Raw genomic sequence first — 20,603 nt, 5'->3', positions numbered from 1 at the left:
CGCTGCCCTTGCTGACCGCGCGCAAGCTCCTTAGGTCACTACTAGCGCCACTAGTGGTGGAAATTAGCGGCAGAATCGAAGGACATTTTGCGAACCACATTTAGCAGCGTGTGTCAGGGGGTTGCGGTGCTTCATCAGTGATAGACTGCACGATTTCAATGCCTGAGTGGTGCATAGAGCGCGCAGCTACTTTAAGCCTATGGTTTGGTATCGTTCGGGAACCTTCGTGCATTATCGGAGGCGACGCAGTTTTCAGCGCTCCCGCCGAAATGGTTAACAGTTGGCAAACCTGAGTGTGTCCACGCACCGTGTTTGTTATTTCTCTGTGTTAAAAGTACGCTCTAAACACGATTTTTGGGAGCCCGATTAATACCCCGAAGCGTAAAAAACCCTCAGTAAAAATAAGCCGGTAGAATAACGCCCGGACGCGCCGTTTTCGTGTGGCGTCGATCCGTCGTTGTGATGGGTATCAAACGTCACTCTGAATACACTGTGTGAGCTAACCGGACCCAACGATCGTCCAGCTCGCAGACTAACATGTACATCAAACAGGTAAGCCGCCCTCAAATCTCACTGCAGTCATTTCGAAAATCATCCTGAATGATAACGTTGCATTTTCTTCTAGGTTATCATACAAGGTTTCAAATCCTATCGAGAACAGACCGTTGTAGTGCCCTTCGATCCGAGGCACAATGTGGTCGGTGAGTAGAGATATTCTTCTTTCCGTACCTTTAGTTTTGTCTTTCAGATTTCATGATTCTATCAGCCCTTTTATACATTTTTACTTGTTCAAGTCGGCAGGAATGGATCGGGCAAGAGCAACTTTTTCTACGCTATCCAGTTTGTGCTTAGCGACGAATTCTCCCACCTTCGGCCTGAGCAGCGTCAAGCCCTTCTCCACGAAGGCACGGGTCCACGCGTCATCTCTGCTTATGTCGAAATTATCTTTGACAACTCGGATGGACGTCTTCCGGTGGGTTTTATTACACCACATCAGCAAGGTTAACGCTTCCTGGCTTATACCTTGGAGCACACAAGGCTGCACAGTTTTCTAAAATTTATATTGAAACAAGATAACGATCATTACGTTGGCAGTTGGTTGTTTTTTATTCTCTGGTTAATTTATCATCCAGATACGAAGTTGTTTTGCAGAAATATCTGTTTAATTTTTGGCTTCACTGTCTTTACAGATCGACAAGGATGAGGTTTATCTCAGGCGAATGATCGGGTCGAAAAAAGATCAGTACTTTCTGAACAAGAAAATAGTGACGCGAAGCGACGTCATGAATTTGCTCGAATCGGCTGGATTTTCCAGGTCCAATCCATATTACATCGTCAAGCAGGGAAAGGTATGCGCCAATAATAAGTTTTGTATATTTTGTATTTTGCTAAATGTCAAATAATCCGAATGATACTAACTACATTCGATATTATTGTGTATTCAGAATTTTATAGGAATGACTAATATAATTTCATTCTCTGAAATCGATTGTTTCCTTGACTTTCATCAGATCAACCAAATGGCAACGGCCCCAGACTCGCAGCGGTTGAAATTGCTCAGAGAAGTGGCCGGCACTCGAGTCTACGACGATAGACGCGAGGAGTCAAAGGCGATCCTTAAAGAGACTGAAGGAAAGCTTGAGAAAATAGAAGACTTTTTGCGAACCATAGGTGAGATGATTCGATTGTAGTTATACATTCCCCAAAGGTGGTACAATCTCATGATTTCACACACTTGTAACCTTACAGAGGAGCGTTTGAAGACATTGGAGGAGGAAAAGGAGGAGCTGAAGGAGTACCAACGCTGGGACAAACAGCGGCGGTGTCTGGAGTACACAATCCACGAACGCGAGCTGAAGGAAAGTAAGAAAAAGCTGGAAGACTTGGAAGAGTCACGCGCTAACAGCGGTGCTATGCAAGCCAAACTTGGAGCCGATGCGAAGGCTGCCCAGGAGGCTGTGCGTTCGGCAGCCAAGCGGCTCAAGGAGGCCAAGAAGGAGGTGAGTTCCGCCAAGGAGGAACGCGACACGCTCAGGTGAATCTAAGCTTCTGTTTTGTCCTTTTGTACTGCGTTTTCTGAGGCTAATTATAAAACTGGCGTCACTGCTGATGTTTTATTCCAGTGCTGAGCAGCAGCAGCTCCTCAAGGAGAAGACCAAGCTCACGTTGACGATCAACGATCTGCTCGAGGAGGTTAAGGGTGACAACGACAGCAGAAAAAGAGCGGAGCAAGAGCTGGAGAAGTTAAAAATAAACATTGCTGGGAGGGAAGAGGAGCTCGAGAAGATAAAGCCTCAGGTATCAACTGTGTTTTTTTTTTATTCATCACTAGAAATGTAGGAATACTTTTCTATCATATGTTCTCGCGATACTTTCCAGTACGAGCAAATGAAAGGCGTTGAAGAAGAATGTACGCGTGAACTCGCGCTGAAGGAGCAAAAGCGGAAGGAGCTTTACGCGAAACAAGGCAGAGGCGCTCAGTTTACAAACAGGGTAAACAGATTCTTTTTCGCACTTCTACCTTGAGAAATCCGTCCTTTTTCTTTCTTGACTTGGTAATTCTGGCTTCTTTTTGTTCTTGACTATGTGATTTCAATCTGTTTTTTTTCTTTCTTCTTACTGTTCAGGCAGAAAGAGACAAGTGGATTCAGGACGAACTCAAGCAGCTTACCAAGCAGATCAAAGACAAGCAGGATCACCAGGCAAAGATAAGCGAGGACCTGAAGAGGGACGCCGAGAAGCAGATCGCACTCGAGAAGAAGATTGAGGATCATACGCGTGAAATGGAGCGTCAAAGGGCCTCGATCGATGAACACAACAAGCAGTATTATGACCTTACCAAGGCCAAGGATCAATGCCAGGCTACACGGAAGGAACAGTGAGTGCGTCGAGTGATTTTTAGACTTCTGACTATTCCCTGATCATTCGAAATTTCTTACCAGATACCGCCAGGAAAGCGTTCTTCAGTTAAATCTTTCGGGACTGAAGGAAGACCTTGCGAAGGCCGATCAAAGTCTTCGTTCCATGGCTGGAAAACCAATCCTGAATGGTAGGGACAGCGTTCGCAAAGTGTTGGACACGTTTCGGTGAGTCGAAAATGTATCAAGATGTTTCCTGTCGATGCGTAAGAAAGAAAAAGTAAAACTAATTTCGAGCTGATTTTGTAAATGATCAGGGAACGCCGAGACATGGCGCACGAAGTGAGCAGCTACTACGGCCCTGTGATCGAAAACTTTGACTGTGACAAGAGCATCTACACTGCGGTTGAAGTGACCGCCGGTAATCGACTGTTTCACCATATTGTCGAAACGGACAAATTCGGTACTAAGATACTGAAGGAAATGAACAACCAGCAGTTGCCTGGTGAGGTGACTTTCATGCCTCTGAATCGCCTCCACGTCAAAGTCATCGATTATCCTCAGACGAGCGATGCCATACCAATGATATCAAAGCTCAACTACGATCCCAAATACGATCGTGCTTTGCGGTAAGCTATTTTATCCGAGAGATAAATACAAATCGATGTGTTTGTTTGGCTACTTTTATTCGTATACATTTCACATTGATTCTCATTGAACAGATACATATTTGGAAAGACTTTGATCTGTCGAAACCTGGAGGCGGCGACGAGCCTGGCACGAACATCTGGACTGGACTGTGTGACTTTGGAGGGTGATCAGGTGTCTTCAAAGGGTTCTCTGACCGGTGGCTACTTCAACTCGTCCAGATCTCGTCTCGAGATCCAAAAGACCAGGTCAGAACTCATGACGCAGATCAGCACGCTTGAGGAACAGATGTCGACGCTGAAAGATGAGCTCAGGACCACTGAACAAAGCATCAGCTCCTACGTCAGCGAGATGCAGAGAACGGAGACTAAGAACAGCAAGGCTAAGTCAGTTTTTAATCGCGCATTTTCATCGGCTCTCGGAAATTCTCCAGAATTTAATTAATTGGCGCTAAATTAAAGAATGGGGTTTGATTTTTTGCTGTAAATCATTATTCAGAGACATTTTCGATAAAATGAAGGCAGAGATACGACTGATGAAGGAGGAACTCAGCGCTATCGAGAGATACAGAACGCCCAAGGAGCGCAGCTTGGCTCAGTGCACCTCTAATCTCGAGGCAATGACTGCTACCAAGGAGGGCCTGGAGAGTGAGCTGCACCAGGAGTTGATGGCTCAGTTGTCAGTCGCTGATCAGCACCAGGTGAAAAAAAAAATGCACTACCGTACTTTTTTTTTCACGTTCATCAACTGTTATCAGGCGACTTTAATTTATTTATTTAATTTCCCCAGGTCGATACGCTGAACGATGACATCAGACGTCTGACTAAAGAAAACAAAGAGGCGTTCGCCAAGAGAATGCGGCTTGAGGCGGACAAAAATAAACTCGAGAATCTGCTGACGAATAACTTGGTGCGGCGTAAAGACGAGCTGGTTCAAGCACTGCAGGAAATCTCTGTCGAAGATCGTCAGCGTCAGTTGGAATCATCCAAGGCGCAGCTCGCGGATATCGAAAAGCGCCTAGTTAAAGTGAACTCAGACTTCAAGGCACAGAATGACAAGGTTTCTAGCGCCATGAAGAAGGTGAGATGCATTCAAACGTTTTTCTTAATTCTGCTGGCTCTCCTCAAAATAAAAAAATCCCGTCTTTTAATTTGGTCTAACTAGTAATGTGTAGAAAATTTTATTGCTGTTCGTCAGCAAAAAGCCGAGTCAGCGGAAGTCGAGAAGTGGAAAGTTGCGGAGAAGGAGGCACAGGAGAAGATCGAGGCAGATGCTAAGGATCTGGAAAAACTGGCAAGCAAACAAAACATCGTACAGCAAAAGATTGCCGAGTGTACGCAGAAGATCACTGAGCTCGGTGCTCTGCCGAGTCACGAAGCGTTCGGAAAGTTGAGTAAATTAACAACGAAGCAGCTGTTCAGAGAAATGGAAAAGGCGAATAATCATTTAAAGAAATACAGGTAAATGCAAATGCAACAACGACATCCGATGTTACTACAGATTTCTTATATATTTACCATCAATTTCTTCAGTCACGTCAACAAAAAAGCACTGGACCAGTTCATGTCATTCAGCGATCAAAAGGAGAAATTGGTCAAGCGTAAGGAGGAACTGGATCGCGGTGATGAGAAGATCAAGGAACTCATGCTTGTCTTGGAGCAGCGCAAGTGCGAGGCTATACAGTTCACCTTCAAACAGGTAGTTTCAACTAGTCATGTTTCCTTTATTCAGAAATTCCTGACTTTTCTTAGCAACAAATATATCGAGACAACTATTGTTTATTCGTGCTTAAAGGTCAGCAAGTATTTTAGCGAGGTTTTCAAGAAGCTCGTCCCTTCTGGACACGCCCAGCTTGTTATGAAGACAGCGGATGGCGAGGAGGGAGATGACACTGTTCCAGAATCTGCAGACTCCGACCGATTTGTTGGTGTCGGTAAGTCCAGAAAATATGTATTTCACCTGTCTTCCATCGAAAATGTAAGATAATTCAAATTTATTATGATAGAGAATTGAATATCGATTTCTTCATTATTTTCGGTAGGAATTCGGGTATCGTTTACCGGCCACAAAGCCGAAATGCGAGAGATGAATCAACTCTCGGGTGGTCAGAAGTCGCTAGTCGCCCTGGCGCTTATCTTCGCTATACAAAAATGCGACCCGGCCCCGTTTTATCTCTTCGACGAGATTGACCAGGCCCTCGACGCCCAGCATCGAAAAGCCGTCGCAGACATGATCCATGAACTGAGCTCCGATGCGCAATTTATCACTACGACATTCAGGCTAGTACTTATTGTTGTTAGGGATTTTCTGCGCCTCTTTATAATCCACAATCCTAATCTTGACAATATTGATATACAGATATTTAACTATTACTTGAGAGTTTGAAATTATAATGTATTCAATTTACTGTCTGATTCATTTACAGACCCGAACTTCTGGAACATGCCAATAAATTTTACGGTGTTAAATTCCGTAACAAAGTGTCGCACGTCGAGTGCGTATCGAGAGAAGAGGCGGCCGATTTTGTCGAGGATGACACAACGCACGGTTGAATCAAACTGCATAAAACACTAGGATCATTTGTAAACTATATAAAATCAAACGCTGGTATATGTATGCATGTACATACATATTCCGTTGCAACAATTGAGTAATTATAAATCATGATTTGATGTATACATACATACCACATCATACAGATTATTTCTTTTTTTTTTTTCTATGGTGGAATTCAGATGCTTAGCGATTCGTATCGTGATCTATACTTTTGTAATTGATCTATTTACTTATACTATATACAGATGAAAATAGAAAAAAAAATGAAGAAAAAGAAATTCACCTTTGTGCATTTCGATGATATGAAACAAATGGAAATACTGTATTGTTCTGAATATAAGCCGAGGTTTTTTTATGGTTGAGAGCACTCGCCAAAATTGTCCTAGTCTTACACACGTTTTATGAGCGGGTAACTGTGGCAAACACTCTAAGATACTATCTCAAAATTGGGGGTCGTCTTATACTCTGAACAATACAGTGATTAGATTTTCATTCTTCGAAAATCTCAGACGATCATTATTGGGATGAAATAAAGAACCACATCTTTATTTCATTATCTCGTTTATCTGTAATTTAGAAGAAATGAAATAACCAAGTTCAATTACATTTATTCTAATTTACAAAATTTGCTATAATTTTAAGATTTTATCAAAGAGTAGTTTTCACGGTCTTTATGGAAACATTCTCGAGACCAATTTGTCTCTGCGTTTTTATTTTTGAGGACTGAAAGACGGTTGGTTTCTATTCAACCAAAGTTTCAATTAAATTATATTCAACAAAAAATTACTTGGAATAACTACGTTAAAATAGTGAAAACGGAACGCGCGAGGAAGAGAGATTCTTTCCGCCGCCAGTATTAATAAATAGGTACATACATAAACATATTTAAGAAAGTAGAAAAAAAGTCTTATACTCGAACCAGACTGTTTCTATTTCTTACTTATCACCAAATTTATTTGTCCTTGCGACTGGCAGTCAGACTATCATGCAAGTTACTGACCATGGTTTCAACCAGTTCTGGAATGATAACGCCGTTGCTGTCTATGAATTTGGCCACGGAATTCGTGACTGAAGCCTCGTTGGACGTTCCGGCTTTTTCATCCCTTACCGAAAGTACCAAATTGTATTTGTCATCATATTTTTTCAGGTATGAACTCGCCTCCCACACCAATTCTGGATCGAATCCAGCCGGGTCTCTACAACAACCGAATTGAGAGAGAGAAATTAAACCTGTGCAATTCATAGCTTGCTAATTTTCTGGAGATCATTCATCTTTCTCTACCTTTGAGTTGCTACCACAAATATCCCCTTTTCCTTGTACGTTGTGTATAATGTCAGCACCCCCATAACGACAAAATACTTCGACACGCAGGCAATTAGCACAGGCTTGGATGCTGGGAACGGATTCATGTAGTCCCAGAGAAGAGCAACCATTGCAACCCCGACGGCGATGCCGCACAATGCCAATCTACCGTCAAGTAGCGAGAAATTCTCCACGTAATTGTACTTTCTGGTCAGTATATCCTTGACTGCATCGTCCAGAGCATTCTTCACTGCAGAACCATCCCACTTGTTGACTTTGATCAGCTGAAAGGAGAATGTGTGATACGTAAGTTGGAAATTTTTCACTTGAAATTGTATGAATATTACGAGTAAATTAAGGTTTTGGGTGAATCCTTCGAGACGTTGAACGAGTTACTGATCAAACCAACTCTGCACCACGTCAAGTGTTCCGTTTCTGTGATTTACCATCACCATATTGCTGGTCGTATTTAACCTGTGATCAAATAGATTTTCGACCAAAAGTGGCTCTGTCCCTTCTATTCTCAATACTCACTGCAGTTTCGTCCTTCTGGTCTTTTTTACCAGCCATTTCGAACATGTTGAACAATGATGTTTTGCCGATGTAGATGCTTATCCTACTCGGATACGGCACGTCACCAATGATTTTTATAACCTCTTCTCTGCACGGCGCTCAGGTGCCGCTACCTTTTTCTTTCTTTACCCACGGAATATTAGACTTGTATATAGAGATGAAACGCGAGGTATAAATACTGATATCACAGTTAGATATCGAGACCAGTGACTTACAGAGTTGATAGAGAGTCCATGATATACATAGGCCGTGTTCGTAAATTGACTGACAGTACTGAAAATTCCCTAGGACAGAGTCAGAGCTATCCACGAACTTGGAAGCGCAAAAGAGATGAAAGATTGCTGACAGTACTGTCAGTCAATTTTCGAACACGGCCATAAACGTTGACTGATGTATAAAGGTAAGGTGTGTCTCTGCTGGAAGAACACGCCTGGAACATACTTGTCTTCTTACACCAGAGTCTATGCGGTTGAACCATCTCTGTGTTTCTCATTATTCAAGGATGAGGATTGAGGATCCGGCATTGAAACAACCGAAACAACTACAGCAACAGAACGGCAACTATACCTGCGTTCACGGAGGACGGCAAAAAGTCTGTATTGCTATACGCACGGTTCGCAACATCGTATCGGGCATGGTATGCATCTGTGATCGCAACTCCATCCATAGATCTACCACTATCCAGTCGCGACAACAAGCAAAGAGCGCGGTGGACGACGGTAAAAGGAGAACGGTATATGGAAAGAACACAGGAGGCCAGTCGCTGAGAGACGTAAATAGGGAGATTCGGGTGTCTTAATTTCATCCATCCTAAATCGCCATCGTCGCTCCGAAGATTGGACCGGTAAAAACATTCACAGATTCGAGAGCTCTGAGCATCGTTCAATCGCAAACTCCAGTTTTCCTCTCCTCCTCCCCAATTTACCCGGATTTCGAAACGTACGCAGGTATGTACGAACATGTATGCATTCATACGTGCAATAGCTTGAGAAGCTGAATAGAAATAAGAAATATGTAAGCATGAAACAGAGGCAGGTCCGTTCTCATCCTCCAAGCGTTAATTCATCTGTCAATCTATGCCGTGTTAGCGAAGCTGCCAGACAGAGTCCCGACTGTCGCTTCCTCCGTTCCGAGGAGATCGAGTCATGGAAGGCTAGTGAGGACACCTAGGTCTCTTCAATCGGCTAATGGGCCCCATCAAATCGTCCCGATGACGACGGCGAGGTGCTGATTTCGGGTGAGCGACGTTATTTGTCGATCTTAAATCCTCGTCGCGTCAGTGTATCATCAAACAAAACACGATCTCACCACTTTTCGCCAACGTGTGTAACACTTTTTTTTGGTCATGACGCTTTTTTTTTCAGATTTTGTCGATACGTCCGCTGATTTTGAGCACTTTGCACAGGTTTTATGACATCTTACGTTCTCCTTTTATTTATCTAAAAATCAAACGTGCATCTTTAAAACGTCATTATGATCATTGTCATTTTCTGGTCATCATTGTCATTGTCGTCACTTCTTAATTTCCTCTCTGCCCGTCTCTATTATCTTGCTTTGTACGTACATTCAGTTTTCAACTGTTTGTCAAGATCCTGACGTCACAGCACATAGTACAGTTCATTTTCTGCTTCCGTTTGCTCCATAAAATCCAACACATACTTGTTGCAACTGCCCAAAGATACCTTAACCTATTTAAATCAGTCTGTAATTCGTGAATTTTTTTATTTGTAGATTTTTTGTTCTATCGACTGATCCTCAGAGGTAACTTCGGCATCTTAAAAGAATTTAGTAGTGTTAAATGACTTGAAAACGTCTGTAAATAATTTGTAAAAAATTATAGAAGGTTACTGAAATTTCATTGAGCAAGAAAAGTGTTCAAAGAACTATAGTGCCGTCAAAATTCTCAGAGAAACTGTTTTGGTCTCAGTGAAATCAAATTACTGACTCTGTAAAGTTGCAACAGTCTTCAAAAACTCTTTCAGGGTCGAAACAAGGTAAAAAATGATATTTCAGGGCAGAAAAATGTCTTTAGATAAGATCGATTTTATTCCTCACATCTTGATCTGTTCTTAGTGCAAGTTCATTATATTCCAAGCAGGGGCGGTGTTACTTCATTAACGGATATGGCGCGTCGACGAAAAACTGATGCCAAACCTACGGCGAAATTGACATCGGCGGCAGCGGCGGCGGGGCCAGCATCGTCAGAGAAGCCAACAGCGGTGAGAAAGTCACGTCGACAAATAGCCAAGAAACAATTGGATAAGAAAGAGAACGGAGAAGGGACAGTTCGCGATGTGCCACACCAGAAATCTCAGAACGAATCTGAGGAGCCTGAATCTGAGGGGAACTCAAACATAGATCAGACGGTTGTGCAGCACAAGAAATTTGGTAAGTACAGATGCCCAACCGAAGTCGGGGGAAAGGAACAGCCTCAGCATGTCAACAACTCGTCGACTAAGGACAGCGATTCGAGCGACAGCCAGGAAGTCGCAGCCGAGTTTCTGCATGAGGGCAACACCGAAACGAAGATGACGCAAATGGATGTGAACACTATTGTCGACGAGAATTGTTCGAACGAGGTAGTCTGGCAGGAGGATGTGATAGAGGAGACAATCGAAATATGCGAGGAAATGGAGGTGGAAGATGGTGCAGTCGAGGAAAGCTACACCATCTCCCAGGAGGATGGCAACGTCGTGCTGGAGGAAGTTCTACTCGTCAATAATCATGACTTCGAAGGTGACGGTGTGGTTGAGTTTACCGTCATTCAGAACGAGGACGGAACGGAATCAATGGTCGTCGCCAGAGACGACCAGAATCTCTCGTGCAAGGAGTACATCGCCAATAGTCTAGCATTGCAGCAAACGAAGAAAGGTGGACGTGAACGTGAGGAGTCTGACGAGTTTCGGGAGATCGAGAAAGGTGTGGGAAACATTACCGTCCAAGAATCTGCCGAGACTGGGACCAAAGATGCTGAGCTATCGGAAGTGTTCAATCACCTCTTGCCAGGCTCCAAAAGCGAGACAAAAAGCTCAGTCAAAGGAGATGGCGAACAAACTAGCAAAGTAGAACGAGACAATAAAGTGTCTTTGAACTGCCGTAGTGAAAATTGTGTAGAAAATTCGACAGTTTGGACAACCGACAATGCCAGAGTCAGCCCTGAACCTGGTGACATCAACATCTCTGTGGATTCAAGTGCAATTTCTATGGATTTACCCATAAATTTAGATAGGGATAATAATTTTATTTTGAACGCGACGACGGAAAACAAAGTTCAAATCGAATTGAACGCCAATCGTTGCGCTCAGTCTAGTGAAAATATTCGGACAGATAATTTAATAAATAAAAGCGCGAAGAAAGTCGAAGACACCGAAAAGCCACATTGTTCGACCAAACCTGAGTGCTCGAGTGAAGAAAAAATTGTGCAGAGGTTGGAGGTGAAAAAAAGCAGCGACGATGTTGCTATGCCAAAAGTCGGAGGGAAGGAGAAGAGTGCTAACAACGTAGTCGACGAATCCTCGTCAGGCGATAGCGAGATTGACATCAAAGCGGACACAGAGGACATTAAGATGTCAAGCAGCAGCGAGAACAGCAACGATACTCTGATTTCTGGTAACTCGGGCTATAAACTACCCGAGTTCACGGATGTTAAAAACATTCCCAATCAACAGAACGACACGGAGAAAAAGACTGGGTTTAGGAGCCGCAGCGGCAGTACTGATACGACAGGATCCGAAAGTGGCTCCAACAGCTCTGGCGTTCGACGCAGCAGCCGTATCAGGTCTATAGGTCTGATGAAACAGAGGTGAGGAGGTGGCGACGTTTTTCGTTTTCAGTTTACCACGATTGATTCTCATTCTTACGACGTTTTTTGTTTCTTTTCTCAGGTCGAGGGGACGAGGCTTGGTCACTAAGCCTAACCTGGATTTGTCCAGAGCGGTATTTCAGCACCAGGAAAGAGAGAAGCTGCTCGCTAGCAGTGGTGCTCTATCGCAGGACAACTCCAAGGACAATTCGGACAACCAGTCTGAGACGCAGTCGGACAGGGAAAGCGGCGGGAACAAAACTGGTGGGTTTTTCGACTCACCTGCACCTCTGACTGCGCTTTCAGGCACCGCCGGCTACGAGTCCGACACATCAAAACCCGTCAAGGTAAAATCGCGCTGGCGGAGATCGAGCGAGCTTGAAATGGGTGGGAGTGGATCGGCCACCAAGGTTCACCAGCTTCAGTCGGAGGGTGACGCCAGCACCGAGAACAATCTACCTCTTGTGCTCGGCAGCCCTTCCATGGATCTCAGTCTCGTCGCTGTCACGAGCAAAGTGAACGTTGGTAAGAATTCCATGCTGCCGACTGTGCTTGAAGCCCAGGATAAGGAGATGGAGGAGAGACTCAGCCAATTTGAACATCTGAGGGAGAATTTGTATCTAACCGAAAGGTGAGAAGGAATCCTTGTTTCGTTTTTTTTAGTACTAGTTCATAATGTTATCCTTGCGGTTATACTTATGAATTGGAAGTGGAAAATCACAAGTTTGCTTTTTGAAGTTCCTGCTACTTTTGTTCTCTCGAAAAAAGGAATAAGGCTAGTAAACTAATGTAAACTTGACCCTCATTTTTGAAAATAAGTTGTTTTTTTTTTAGGTCTAGCTTCTATTTAAGTTGTGATAGAGTTGCTTGTAAATTTTAAAAATAGATCTATCAATTTTGGCAGTAAAAATAGAATTTCAACCCTCGGCGGGTCGACTTCCTAAAACAAGCACCTAAAAACCGACGCAACTTTTTCCATTTTGATCGGATTGCAAAATGTCTTGGAGTATTTGTAAGATCTTTTCTAGGGCTACCTGGAACTCTAAGAAAAATTTGAAAAAGTGATGAAAAAAAATGATCTGGGAACTAAAAAACTATACCTAACTTTTCCAATTTCGATCGGGTTGCCAAATTTCAAAAAGCTGGAACTCATGTAGGGCAATCTAGAACTTTGAGTGGAACTACAGGAACTCGAAAACCCCCAAAAAGTAGCTCGAAAACTGTCAGTTGAAATCCAAAAATGTCATGTACCTTTCTGAATTTTGATTGGATTACCAAATTTTATTGAAATCATCGACGGAACTCGGGTATGGCGGCCCAGTACTCTGGGCAGAACTCCCGAGACTCAAGAATCCAAAAAGTATTCAGAAAATTGTCGGTTCAAATCCAAAAATCTTAACTTGTTTAATTTTGATCAGATTGCAAAATTTCAATCAAATCATCGGTAGAACATGGATATGACTACCCAAAAAACTAGGTAAAACTCGGACCCGACTTGCCCAATTAGAGCTGCAAACCAAAATATTTATTGGGTTCTCGAGTTCTGCTAGCACAATTGGATTTCCCTGGATGAGTGTTATTATTACCATTATAATTGGCAATTTGATCGAAATTGAAAAAGGAGTTTGAAATTAGTGACCACTGTGGTTATATATTAAAAATAATTGTTACTTCATCCTGATATGGCGAGGCAATAACACGTTAAGCTCGTAGGATCGTCAATAATTGCAAGTAATCTTTTCACGTCCGCATATAATACTAAATTGCCTGAAGATGATTGGGCGTAGCCGATCAAAACGTCTCAACCTTTTAAAAAATCAATGAAAAGATTATTTGCTATGACCAACTTCGACGAAGTTTTTTTAATAATAAAGAAATTAAAAAGGTTAGGTACAGCTTTATCTTTCCAGTTATCATAATCACTAGGGGCTGTGCAGGTATCAGAATCCTTTGGGTGGGGTCAGGTTGGACAAAATCTAGTTTCGGGTCTGGGTTCAGAAATTTTTGGGGTTCTCGGATCCCCCGATGAAAGATGCTATAGTTTTTACAGAAAATATCGATTTCGTTTAGATATACGATGCACTATTAGTATTTAATATTTTTCCAATATTATAAATATTAGTTAAGTCAGGTTACCCACGTTTCAGACTTCTCAAAAATTTCAAGTTTCCCAAAGACTTCGGGTTTTACAAAAATCCCGGGCTTCCCGCAGATTTCGGGTTTCCCAACCATTCCAGGATCGCCAAAAAACCCGATTCGATACAAACCCGTCCCGAACCCGAACTTTTTTTCCTGAGATTTCAGGAACCCACTCTAATAATCACCTTGTAAATTAATAAAAAAATCTCGGTGTGTGCGATCAACTTTTTATCTTACGATATTTTGAGAATGGATCAACATATTTTGATGATCTTAAACTCAATTAATGCGGATCTTTATAACTAAAATTGATTACATTTTGGATTCGATCGGTCTAGTAGTATTCGAATTATTCAAATAACGTCATGGAAAAAGAACCCAAATTTTTCATTTGTTAATGTTTTACGAGTTCAAAAGACATCTAGTTGACCATTTGTTATGTGCTTAAATCCTCAGATATACTAATAAGGAGACGAAGCGTATGGTTTGCGACTGCTTCCTGACAGAGGAAGAAATAACTAGGGGTGAATTGGGCTGCGGCGAAGACTGCCTGAACAGGCTTTTGATGATAGAATGGTACGTGATTACAAAGTCAAACGTGAAATATAATATTGGTTACGCTTTTATAATGCCGAAATGGTTCTTTACAGCGGACCAAGATGCGTTGTCGGCAATCGCTGTACCAACAAACGGTTTCAAAACTGCGAATACGCCAAATGCGAAGTCTTTCGCACCGACAAAAAAGGCTTTGGCTTACGCGCTATCGCCGATCTCCAATCGTAAGTTAAAAACATTCTCTGTATTTTTTGTTGATTGCTATTATTTTTGTACCGTTTAATGTGACCAACGATTCTGTGCATTATAAATTGTAAAAATATAATGACAGGGGTGAATTTCTGATGGAGTATGTGGGTGAGGTGGTCGATCCTAAGGATTTTCGTCGCCGCGCGAAAGACTATTCCAAGGACAAAAATAGGCACTACTATTTCATGGCATTGAAGTCTGATCAGATAATCGATGCGACTGCCAAAGGGAACATATCCCGTTTCATAAACCACAGCTGTGATCCGAATTCAGAAACGCAAAAGGTTCAAGAACGTTTTTCTTATTTTGTATTTGGTATTTTCAAGCAACGTTCATTTTTAAAAATTATCAGTAGCTGATTGTAATGAATTTATTTACGATTTCCTTCGCAGTGGACAGTGAACGGTGAATTGAGGATCGGCTTTTTTAACAAGCAATTCATCGCTGCAGGAGAAGAAATCACCTTTGATTATCACTTTCAACGATATGGGTGGGTCTTTTGCTTTATTCATCTACTGATTCTGATATTTAATGTGTTAAGTTGTTGTTACTTTGCTGCTGTGAAAGAAATAAATGTACGAATAATATAGAGAAAAAAATAAAATCGTTTAGAAAAGAAGCACAGAAGTGTTACTGCGAAGCCGAAAATTGCCGCGGGTGGATTGGTGAGAGACCTGATGAGGAGAAGGAGAAAACTGAGAAGAAGGAGAAGACTGAAAAAGATGTGACAAAGAAGAAGAAGGAAGAGAAGAAGATACACGATTATACCGAGGATGAGGATGTTAGTGATTTTCATAACTTTTTCTACTCTTTTTTGTTTTACTCAATACGTCATCTCGACTTTCGAATTACGGTCCGAAGATTGTGACTTCATTTCTTTCGCGAATGTTTCGTAATTGTTGCTTTTCAGCTGGAGGAGGAAATTGAAAAACTCTGTGCGGGTGGACTAAAGAATCGAGCACATACACTGACACTCAGCAGGTTGATGGTGCGCAGCAGAGAATTGGAGCACAGGACGCGGCTTCTGCGTCTGATACAGAGCGGAGAGCAGCCATGCCGTCGTCTCTTCCTCGACTATCACGGCCTGCGTCTTATATGGAGCTATATGATGGACGTGGGTTCAAACACCTCGTCAGAGGCGCAAACTTTCCGCCTTGAGATTCTCAGGACGTTGAGCATGCTCCCGATACCAAATAAGACGATGCTAATGGATAGCAAAATTTTCGCCGTTGTTGAAAAGTGGGCTAAACAGCTTTACTCTTCGCCCACGACCAGCGGATCGCCGGAAGAAGAAGACTCGGTGAAGCCAAAGTTAAATTGTGACGAGCCGGACAGTAGTTGCGACGTCGACAGCAACGAAAGGCTCGCCATGATTGATCCTGTAATTTCGGGTTCCGATCCCAGCAAAGGATCGAAGGAATTAGATGTCTCGACTGCTGAACCTATAAGTGAGGTTAAAAACGATCCTGAGGACGTTGCCAAAGCTCTTGAAGAGCAAACCACCTTCACCGAGCTCGCAAACAGCCTTTTATGCGAATGGTCCAATCTCAAGGAGGTATTTCGCATACCCAAGAAGGAAAGGATCGAACAGATGAAGGAACATGAGAGAGAAGCAGGTTTGTATTAGTTCAAGGTTGTCGATGTCGACGTATTTATTTTGTCGTTTTGGCTAAAACCATTTGCACAAGGTTCTAGATACGCTGTGAGGGTGCAAAGTACGACACGGTTAACTTTCAACTTCTCATTCCTGTAACTTCATACATTTATAACATTATAAGAGAAATGAAAATGATCATATCTCGACAAATGGATGTATGGATTTAGATGATGTTTGTGTCAATCGACGCAACTCTCAGCTTAGAATTGATTGAACTCTGGATTCATTCAGTCCAGTAGTTTGTAGAGTATTTAACTACCAATAACAGAAAAAAAATTTTAATTGTTGTTTTATGAGCTCGAAACGTGCAAAAAAAAAAAGACAAGCACGATACATCAATGGTTACTTTGTACAGATCGCGGCTACAAGGAGGATCTGGAGAAAGAGGACAGGCGAGACAATTCATATGAGAGGTAAAATATCCCATAGAAGATAAAGAAAGAGTTATAGAATGGATCAATTTAGGCCCGAAAGGGCTAGTAGTGCCTCATACGATAGCGAAAAACTGAAATTTCAGATCCTACAGATACGGACGGAGTGACAGTGGGGGCATCGAGAAGCGATCGGATCGACGACGAGGCCGGGAGTCTCCGGACTTCGATTACAGCAGCAGAGGGAAAGAGAAGAGGGTCGAGGAGCGGGTGAATCTCGTGCCAATACCAAGGATGTCGAAACACGAACGACGACAGTTGTTCGCGATGAAAGTTGCCAAGGAGGAGGAAGAGCGCCAGCGACGTCAGCAGCAGGAAACTTGGCAAGAACACGAGGCTCGCTGCCTGGCTCTTGGCATGGATCCCCACACCACCGCTGCTCTAGATCCGCAAACCGGATATCCCCTATTCTTCAACCCTTCGCTCGGACAATGGCAACATTATCCACCGATACAGGGTAAAGATGGGTCTTTATCCTCAACCTAGCAAAATAGTTTACTGAGTTTGTACAATGTCGCAAATCTTTTCAGACGCGAGTATAAAGTGAACTGATTCCAGTTGTACTTGTATTTTCCAAGCTGTTACCAATTCCGATTCCACATAGCGGATTTTTGAATCTTTCAATAATCATTTAGGGTACTCGTGAATTGCAGAAGAATGGCTCGATTGGTTTCAACAAAATTTTAGTGATGCATCAAGTATTCGGTATAGACAAGTCACGAATCTTTTGAAATTTCTACTGCTTTGGGTTATGTATGTCGAATCAAGAACAACAACCAACCATATCGATTGGAGTCAAATTTGGGAAAGACATCGATCATGGAAATACGACATAAATTTTTCGATTATTTCTCCTCTTTCAGTTACAAAATAGCGGTAGCCCTGGCTTCAAAAATATACGTCACTCAGAATTTTCCTTAATCTTTCCTAGAATTTGGTACACCACCTTTGGTTTTCAATTTGTTGTAGTTCTCTGTCACTTATTAATATATAATTCATTTCTAAACGTTTTTTGATTGTTTAAATTCCTTTTTTCGTTCATTCGTATTCGTTTCTTCCTCGGTATCTTTCAATACTTGAACATTTTTCCTTGTGGAAAAAATTGCTCCGATTTCCTTCATTCAAATATCCAATGACCAATGAACCGAGCTATCGCACACTAGGAATGCGATTGTCCGGTCGTGTCTGTTGCAAAAAATTGTAGCTCTGTTTTTCAGATGCCCCTGACCTGACGGTGCAGTGTGCGCCTGTCTACCTTGGAGGATCTCAACCCCTCGCGGGTCAGCCTAGCATATTGGGACAAACGCAACATTTGATACCGCCCGGAGTGCCGCCGCCCGCCGTTTTCCCCCAAACCCAACAGCAGCAGCAGCTGAATTCCGTCGGCGCGTATGCGCCCCTTCTCGGAGCGCATCATCACGATCATCAATTCGCCGATAGTCAGCTCAGGATATCCGGTAATCTGATACCGATACAGAACGGTGGCTCGACGGCAGCGGCGGCGGCCGTTAGTCAGGTCGGGATTCATCAGGATCCAGCGAGTATTTATGCCGGTGATAAAATGCCGGAGGGGCTCGAAAATGCCGAAACCGCATCGCCCCCGCCGCTCGACTTGCCGCCGAAGTGGAAATCTGCTAAGGATCCGAGGGGTCGCACCTATTACTACAACGTTAACGAGCGGATCTCTCAGTGGCTGCCGCCACCGCCTGACCACCTAGCAGCTTTACCTGAAACATCATCCAGCTCGGAGTCGAGCGACGAAAGTAGCTCTTCCGATGAGGCGGAAGACGAGGAACTCGAGGAGGACGAGGACGAGGATATTGGTGCGGATGAGACCGCCTGCCAGATGGACGTCGAATCTGCCGCCGGCAATCAGTCGGCCCTTGTTGCCCTGAAGGCTAATTTCGCGGAGAAATTTGATGCGACGGCCGGTGACGAGGGTTCTATTATCATTTCGGAACCAAAGAAGAGGAGGGATGGACTTGTTCAGGAGAGGATTATCAGCGTTAGTATTCGATTGAACACTTTTGTTTTTATTACTGTCGCAGTCGTGACAACGCCTAATATCAAGGAACTATCCGCGATGTACCTCATCGATTTTCGTCATTCTGCGATATGTTGTACCACGTCTAGAAACTATGGACGCCTATGTTTTTCACATGGCAATACGGTCGTTGAAGTGAAAACTAACGGTAAAAGTTATCCCTCAACAGTCGTTTTTCCACGATTTCTCGATACTGACTTAAGATATTTTGAGACAACCTAGACACTGTTCACTATTAACATACTATAATATGTGGAATGCTTATTTTTTTGTGGGGGGGGGGTAAATTTTATTGCTGCTTTGTGTCCTTAAACTACTGAATTGGCGCGTAAGACGAAAATACAAGGCTCATATCTCTTGATATACCACAATATGTCCTGGAATGAAGAAATTCAGTCAGGTACACCTCGAATATTTTCCTCGTTGAGAGTATAAAACTGGTAGATTACTATGTTCAACAGCCACGGCGAGAAGATGAGCGCGTCGATCACAAAAAGTACAAGGAAACAAAAGAGAAGTTAAGACGGCAGAAAGAAAAGGCAAAGCTCAAGGAGCACGTGGAGAAATTGAAGAAGCACAGACGTGGCGGTAAATCGAAATCTCACTCGCGAACCAGTCATACCTTGAGTAAAATTCAAGCGATAACGGCCGACCCGTCTGTCACTTTGGAACGGAAGATCAAGGACACATTTAGGGTAAACATGGCGAACGTTATGGTACACTTTTTAAATCCTTATAGAAAAAACGACTGCAAACAGGGTAGAATCACGAACACCGAGGACTTTAAGCATCTTGCCAGAAAGGTAAGAGCTAATCTACTATTTCTTGCTGTTGCTCCCGTATGTCAGAATTATTTTCTACTGAAGGATGACCAACTTTTTGTATTAACGTTTCGCACAGCTGACCCACTTCGTGCTCGCCAAAGAACTGAAGCATTGCAAAAGCGTGGACGAACTGCAGTGCAACGAAAATGTAAAACACAAGGCCAAGGACTTTGTTCGCAAGTACATGAACAAGTTTGGCCCTGTTTACCAAAAGGGTTCGGACGAAGATTAATATTAGGGCGTAGGTATTAGTAATTTTTCTAATTTATTATAACAACGGCAATAATTATGATGACGATGATTATGATAATGACGTCAACAACAACAACAACAACAACAACAATAATAATAATGGCAACAACGGCAGTATAAACAATCATTTACTATTATTACTATTATTGTTATTGTTACTCATAAGAATATAATGTGTACTTTTGCCTCGACGTTGACAATTATTATTACTATTATTATCGGTATAATTAATAATACCTATAATTGTTTTAAATCGTGATGGTGATGTCTTTCGACTACAGGCAAAATATCCTTGTGATGACGACGAAAAATTGTAAAGTTGCGTAGGGGAAATTCTTCTGTATAATTGATATGTTAATGTGTAGATACAATTTAAATAATAATTCATTATTTTTAGTAAAGAAACAATGAAAAACAAAACAAAAAAAAAAGAAATAAAACAACCGACAAACCAATCAAGAACTGCAATCGCGAATAATTGCGTGGGTAAACAATATTTTTGGGTACGTTTGAAATAGTGATGTTCTAATGCACAATGAATAATGTTTCCCACGCATAAGTAGTAGAATTAATAATATACCGAAGATTTTTATTATTGTTATTGATATAATTATATATATGTACATTGTGCAACTATTCTTTCCGTATTTCCACAGCTGTTATTTTATTTTTTTTTTTTTCCTCCAATTCCTATTCTGTTTCAAGTTCGTTT

General features: G+C 42.4%; 3 protein-coding genes across 7 annotated transcripts; 2 read left to right on the top strand and 1 right to left on the bottom strand.

Annotated features, from left to right (window-relative positions):
• The first annotated feature begins 227 nt into the window (after nucleotides 1-227).
• LOC107223035 (structural maintenance of chromosomes protein 3) lies at nucleotides 228-6,951 on the top strand. 2 transcript variants are annotated; one of them, XM_015662601.2, is made up of 19 exons: nucleotides 245-552; nucleotides 626-701; nucleotides 795-973; nucleotides 1,191-1,349; nucleotides 1,512-1,671; nucleotides 1,750-2,035; nucleotides 2,124-2,298; nucleotides 2,380-2,493; nucleotides 2,628-2,878; nucleotides 2,943-3,086; nucleotides 3,176-3,487; nucleotides 3,581-3,892; nucleotides 4,005-4,206; nucleotides 4,296-4,586; nucleotides 4,704-4,966; nucleotides 5,039-5,204; nucleotides 5,301-5,439; nucleotides 5,548-5,785; nucleotides 5,932-6,951. In XM_015662601.2, exons 1-19 carry the CDS (start codon nucleotides 538-540, stop codon nucleotides 6,056-6,058), a joined length of 3,609 nt encoding a protein of 1,202 aa, XP_015518087.1. In that variant the 5' UTR covers nucleotides 245-537; the 3' UTR covers nucleotides 6,059-6,951. The 2 variants fall into 2 exon arrangements, 1 of the variants encoding a protein (XP_015518087.1); XR_006904546.1 differs by lacking the exons at nucleotides 5,301-5,439; nucleotides 5,548-5,785; nucleotides 5,932-6,951 and having other exon boundaries at nucleotides 228-552; nucleotides 4,681-4,966; nucleotides 5,039-5,178.
• On the bottom strand, nucleotides 6,813-8,075 carry LOC107223026 (probable signal peptidase complex subunit 2). Its single transcript, XM_015662588.2, has 3 exons — nucleotides 7,900-8,075; nucleotides 7,345-7,649; nucleotides 6,813-7,258 (listed from the first exon to the last, which is right to left on the bottom strand). The coding sequence occupies exons 1-3, from the start codon at nucleotides 7,942-7,944 to the stop codon at nucleotides 7,015-7,017; spliced, it is 594 nt and encodes a 197-aa protein (XP_015518074.1). The 5' UTR covers nucleotides 7,945-8,075; the 3' UTR covers nucleotides 6,813-7,014.
• A 480-nt stretch (nucleotides 8,076-8,555) lies between these two features.
• Nucleotides 8,556-20,392, top strand: LOC107223034 (histone-lysine N-methyltransferase SETD2). Of its 4 annotated transcripts, none has more exons than XM_046740662.1 (15): nucleotides 8,556-8,885; nucleotides 9,032-9,175; nucleotides 10,037-11,740; nucleotides 11,823-12,371; nucleotides 14,336-14,455; nucleotides 14,530-14,658; nucleotides 14,766-14,967; nucleotides 15,076-15,173; nucleotides 15,296-15,464; nucleotides 15,594-16,299; nucleotides 16,696-16,753; nucleotides 16,858-17,228; nucleotides 17,989-18,776; nucleotides 19,277-19,618; nucleotides 19,716-20,392. In XM_046740662.1, exons 3-15 carry the CDS (start codon nucleotides 10,062-10,064, stop codon nucleotides 19,869-19,871), a joined length of 5,367 nt encoding a protein of 1,788 aa, XP_046596618.1. In that variant the 5' UTR covers nucleotides 8,556-8,885; nucleotides 9,032-9,175; nucleotides 10,037-10,061; the 3' UTR covers nucleotides 19,872-20,392. The 4 variants fall into 4 exon arrangements, with proteins under 4 accessions (XP_046596618.1, XP_046596617.1, XP_046596619.1 ...); XM_046740661.1 differs by having other exon boundaries at nucleotides 9,027-9,175; XM_046740663.1 differs by having other exon boundaries at nucleotides 9,027-9,175; nucleotides 10,034-11,740.
• Nucleotides 20,393-20,603: the final 211 nt, after the last annotated feature.

Source organism: Neodiprion lecontei, chromosome 5, assembly GCF_021901455.1.
Source record: "Neodiprion lecontei isolate iyNeoLeco1 chromosome 5, iyNeoLeco1.1, whole genome shotgun sequence".
NCBI lineage: Eukaryota > Metazoa > Arthropoda > Insecta > Hymenoptera > Diprionidae > Neodiprion > Neodiprion lecontei.
Note: the sequence above shows the minus strand (reverse complement) of the source record. Positions and strands in the feature narration are given on the sequence as shown.

Coding starts and splice junctions, on each gene's coding strand:
- LOC107223026 (XM_015662588.2), bottom strand. CDS start 7,944: ATGTTCGAAATGGCTGGTAAAAAAGACCAGAAGGACGAAACTGCA. Junction 7,650..7,899: donor ACCAGAAGGACGAAACTGCA/GTGAGTATTGAG, acceptor TTCTCCTTTCAG/CTGATCAAAGTCAACAAGTG. Junction 7,259..7,344: donor TTTGTGGTAGCAACTCAAAG/GTAGAGAAAGAT, acceptor CGGTTGTTGTAG/AGACCCGGCTGGATTCGATC.
- LOC107223035 (XM_015662601.2), top strand. Junction 2,036..2,123: donor GAGGAACGCGACACGCTCAG/GTGAATCTAAGC, acceptor GTTTTATTCCAG/TGCTGAGCAGCAGCAGCTCC. Junction 2,879..2,942: donor CAGGCTACACGGAAGGAACA/GTGAGTGCGTCG, acceptor ATTTCTTACCAG/ATACCGCCAGGAAAGCGTTC.
- LOC107223034 (XM_046740662.1), top strand. CDS start 10,062: ATGGCGCGTCGACGAAAAACTGATGCCAAACCTACGGCGAAATTGACA. Junction 14,659..14,765: donor GCTATCGCCGATCTCCAATC/GTAAGTTAAAAA, acceptor ATATAATGACAG/GGGTGAATTTCTGATGGAGT. Junction 16,300..16,695: donor GGAACATGAGAGAGAAGCAG/GTTTGTATTAGT, acceptor TACTTTGTACAG/ATCGCGGCTACAAGGAGGAT.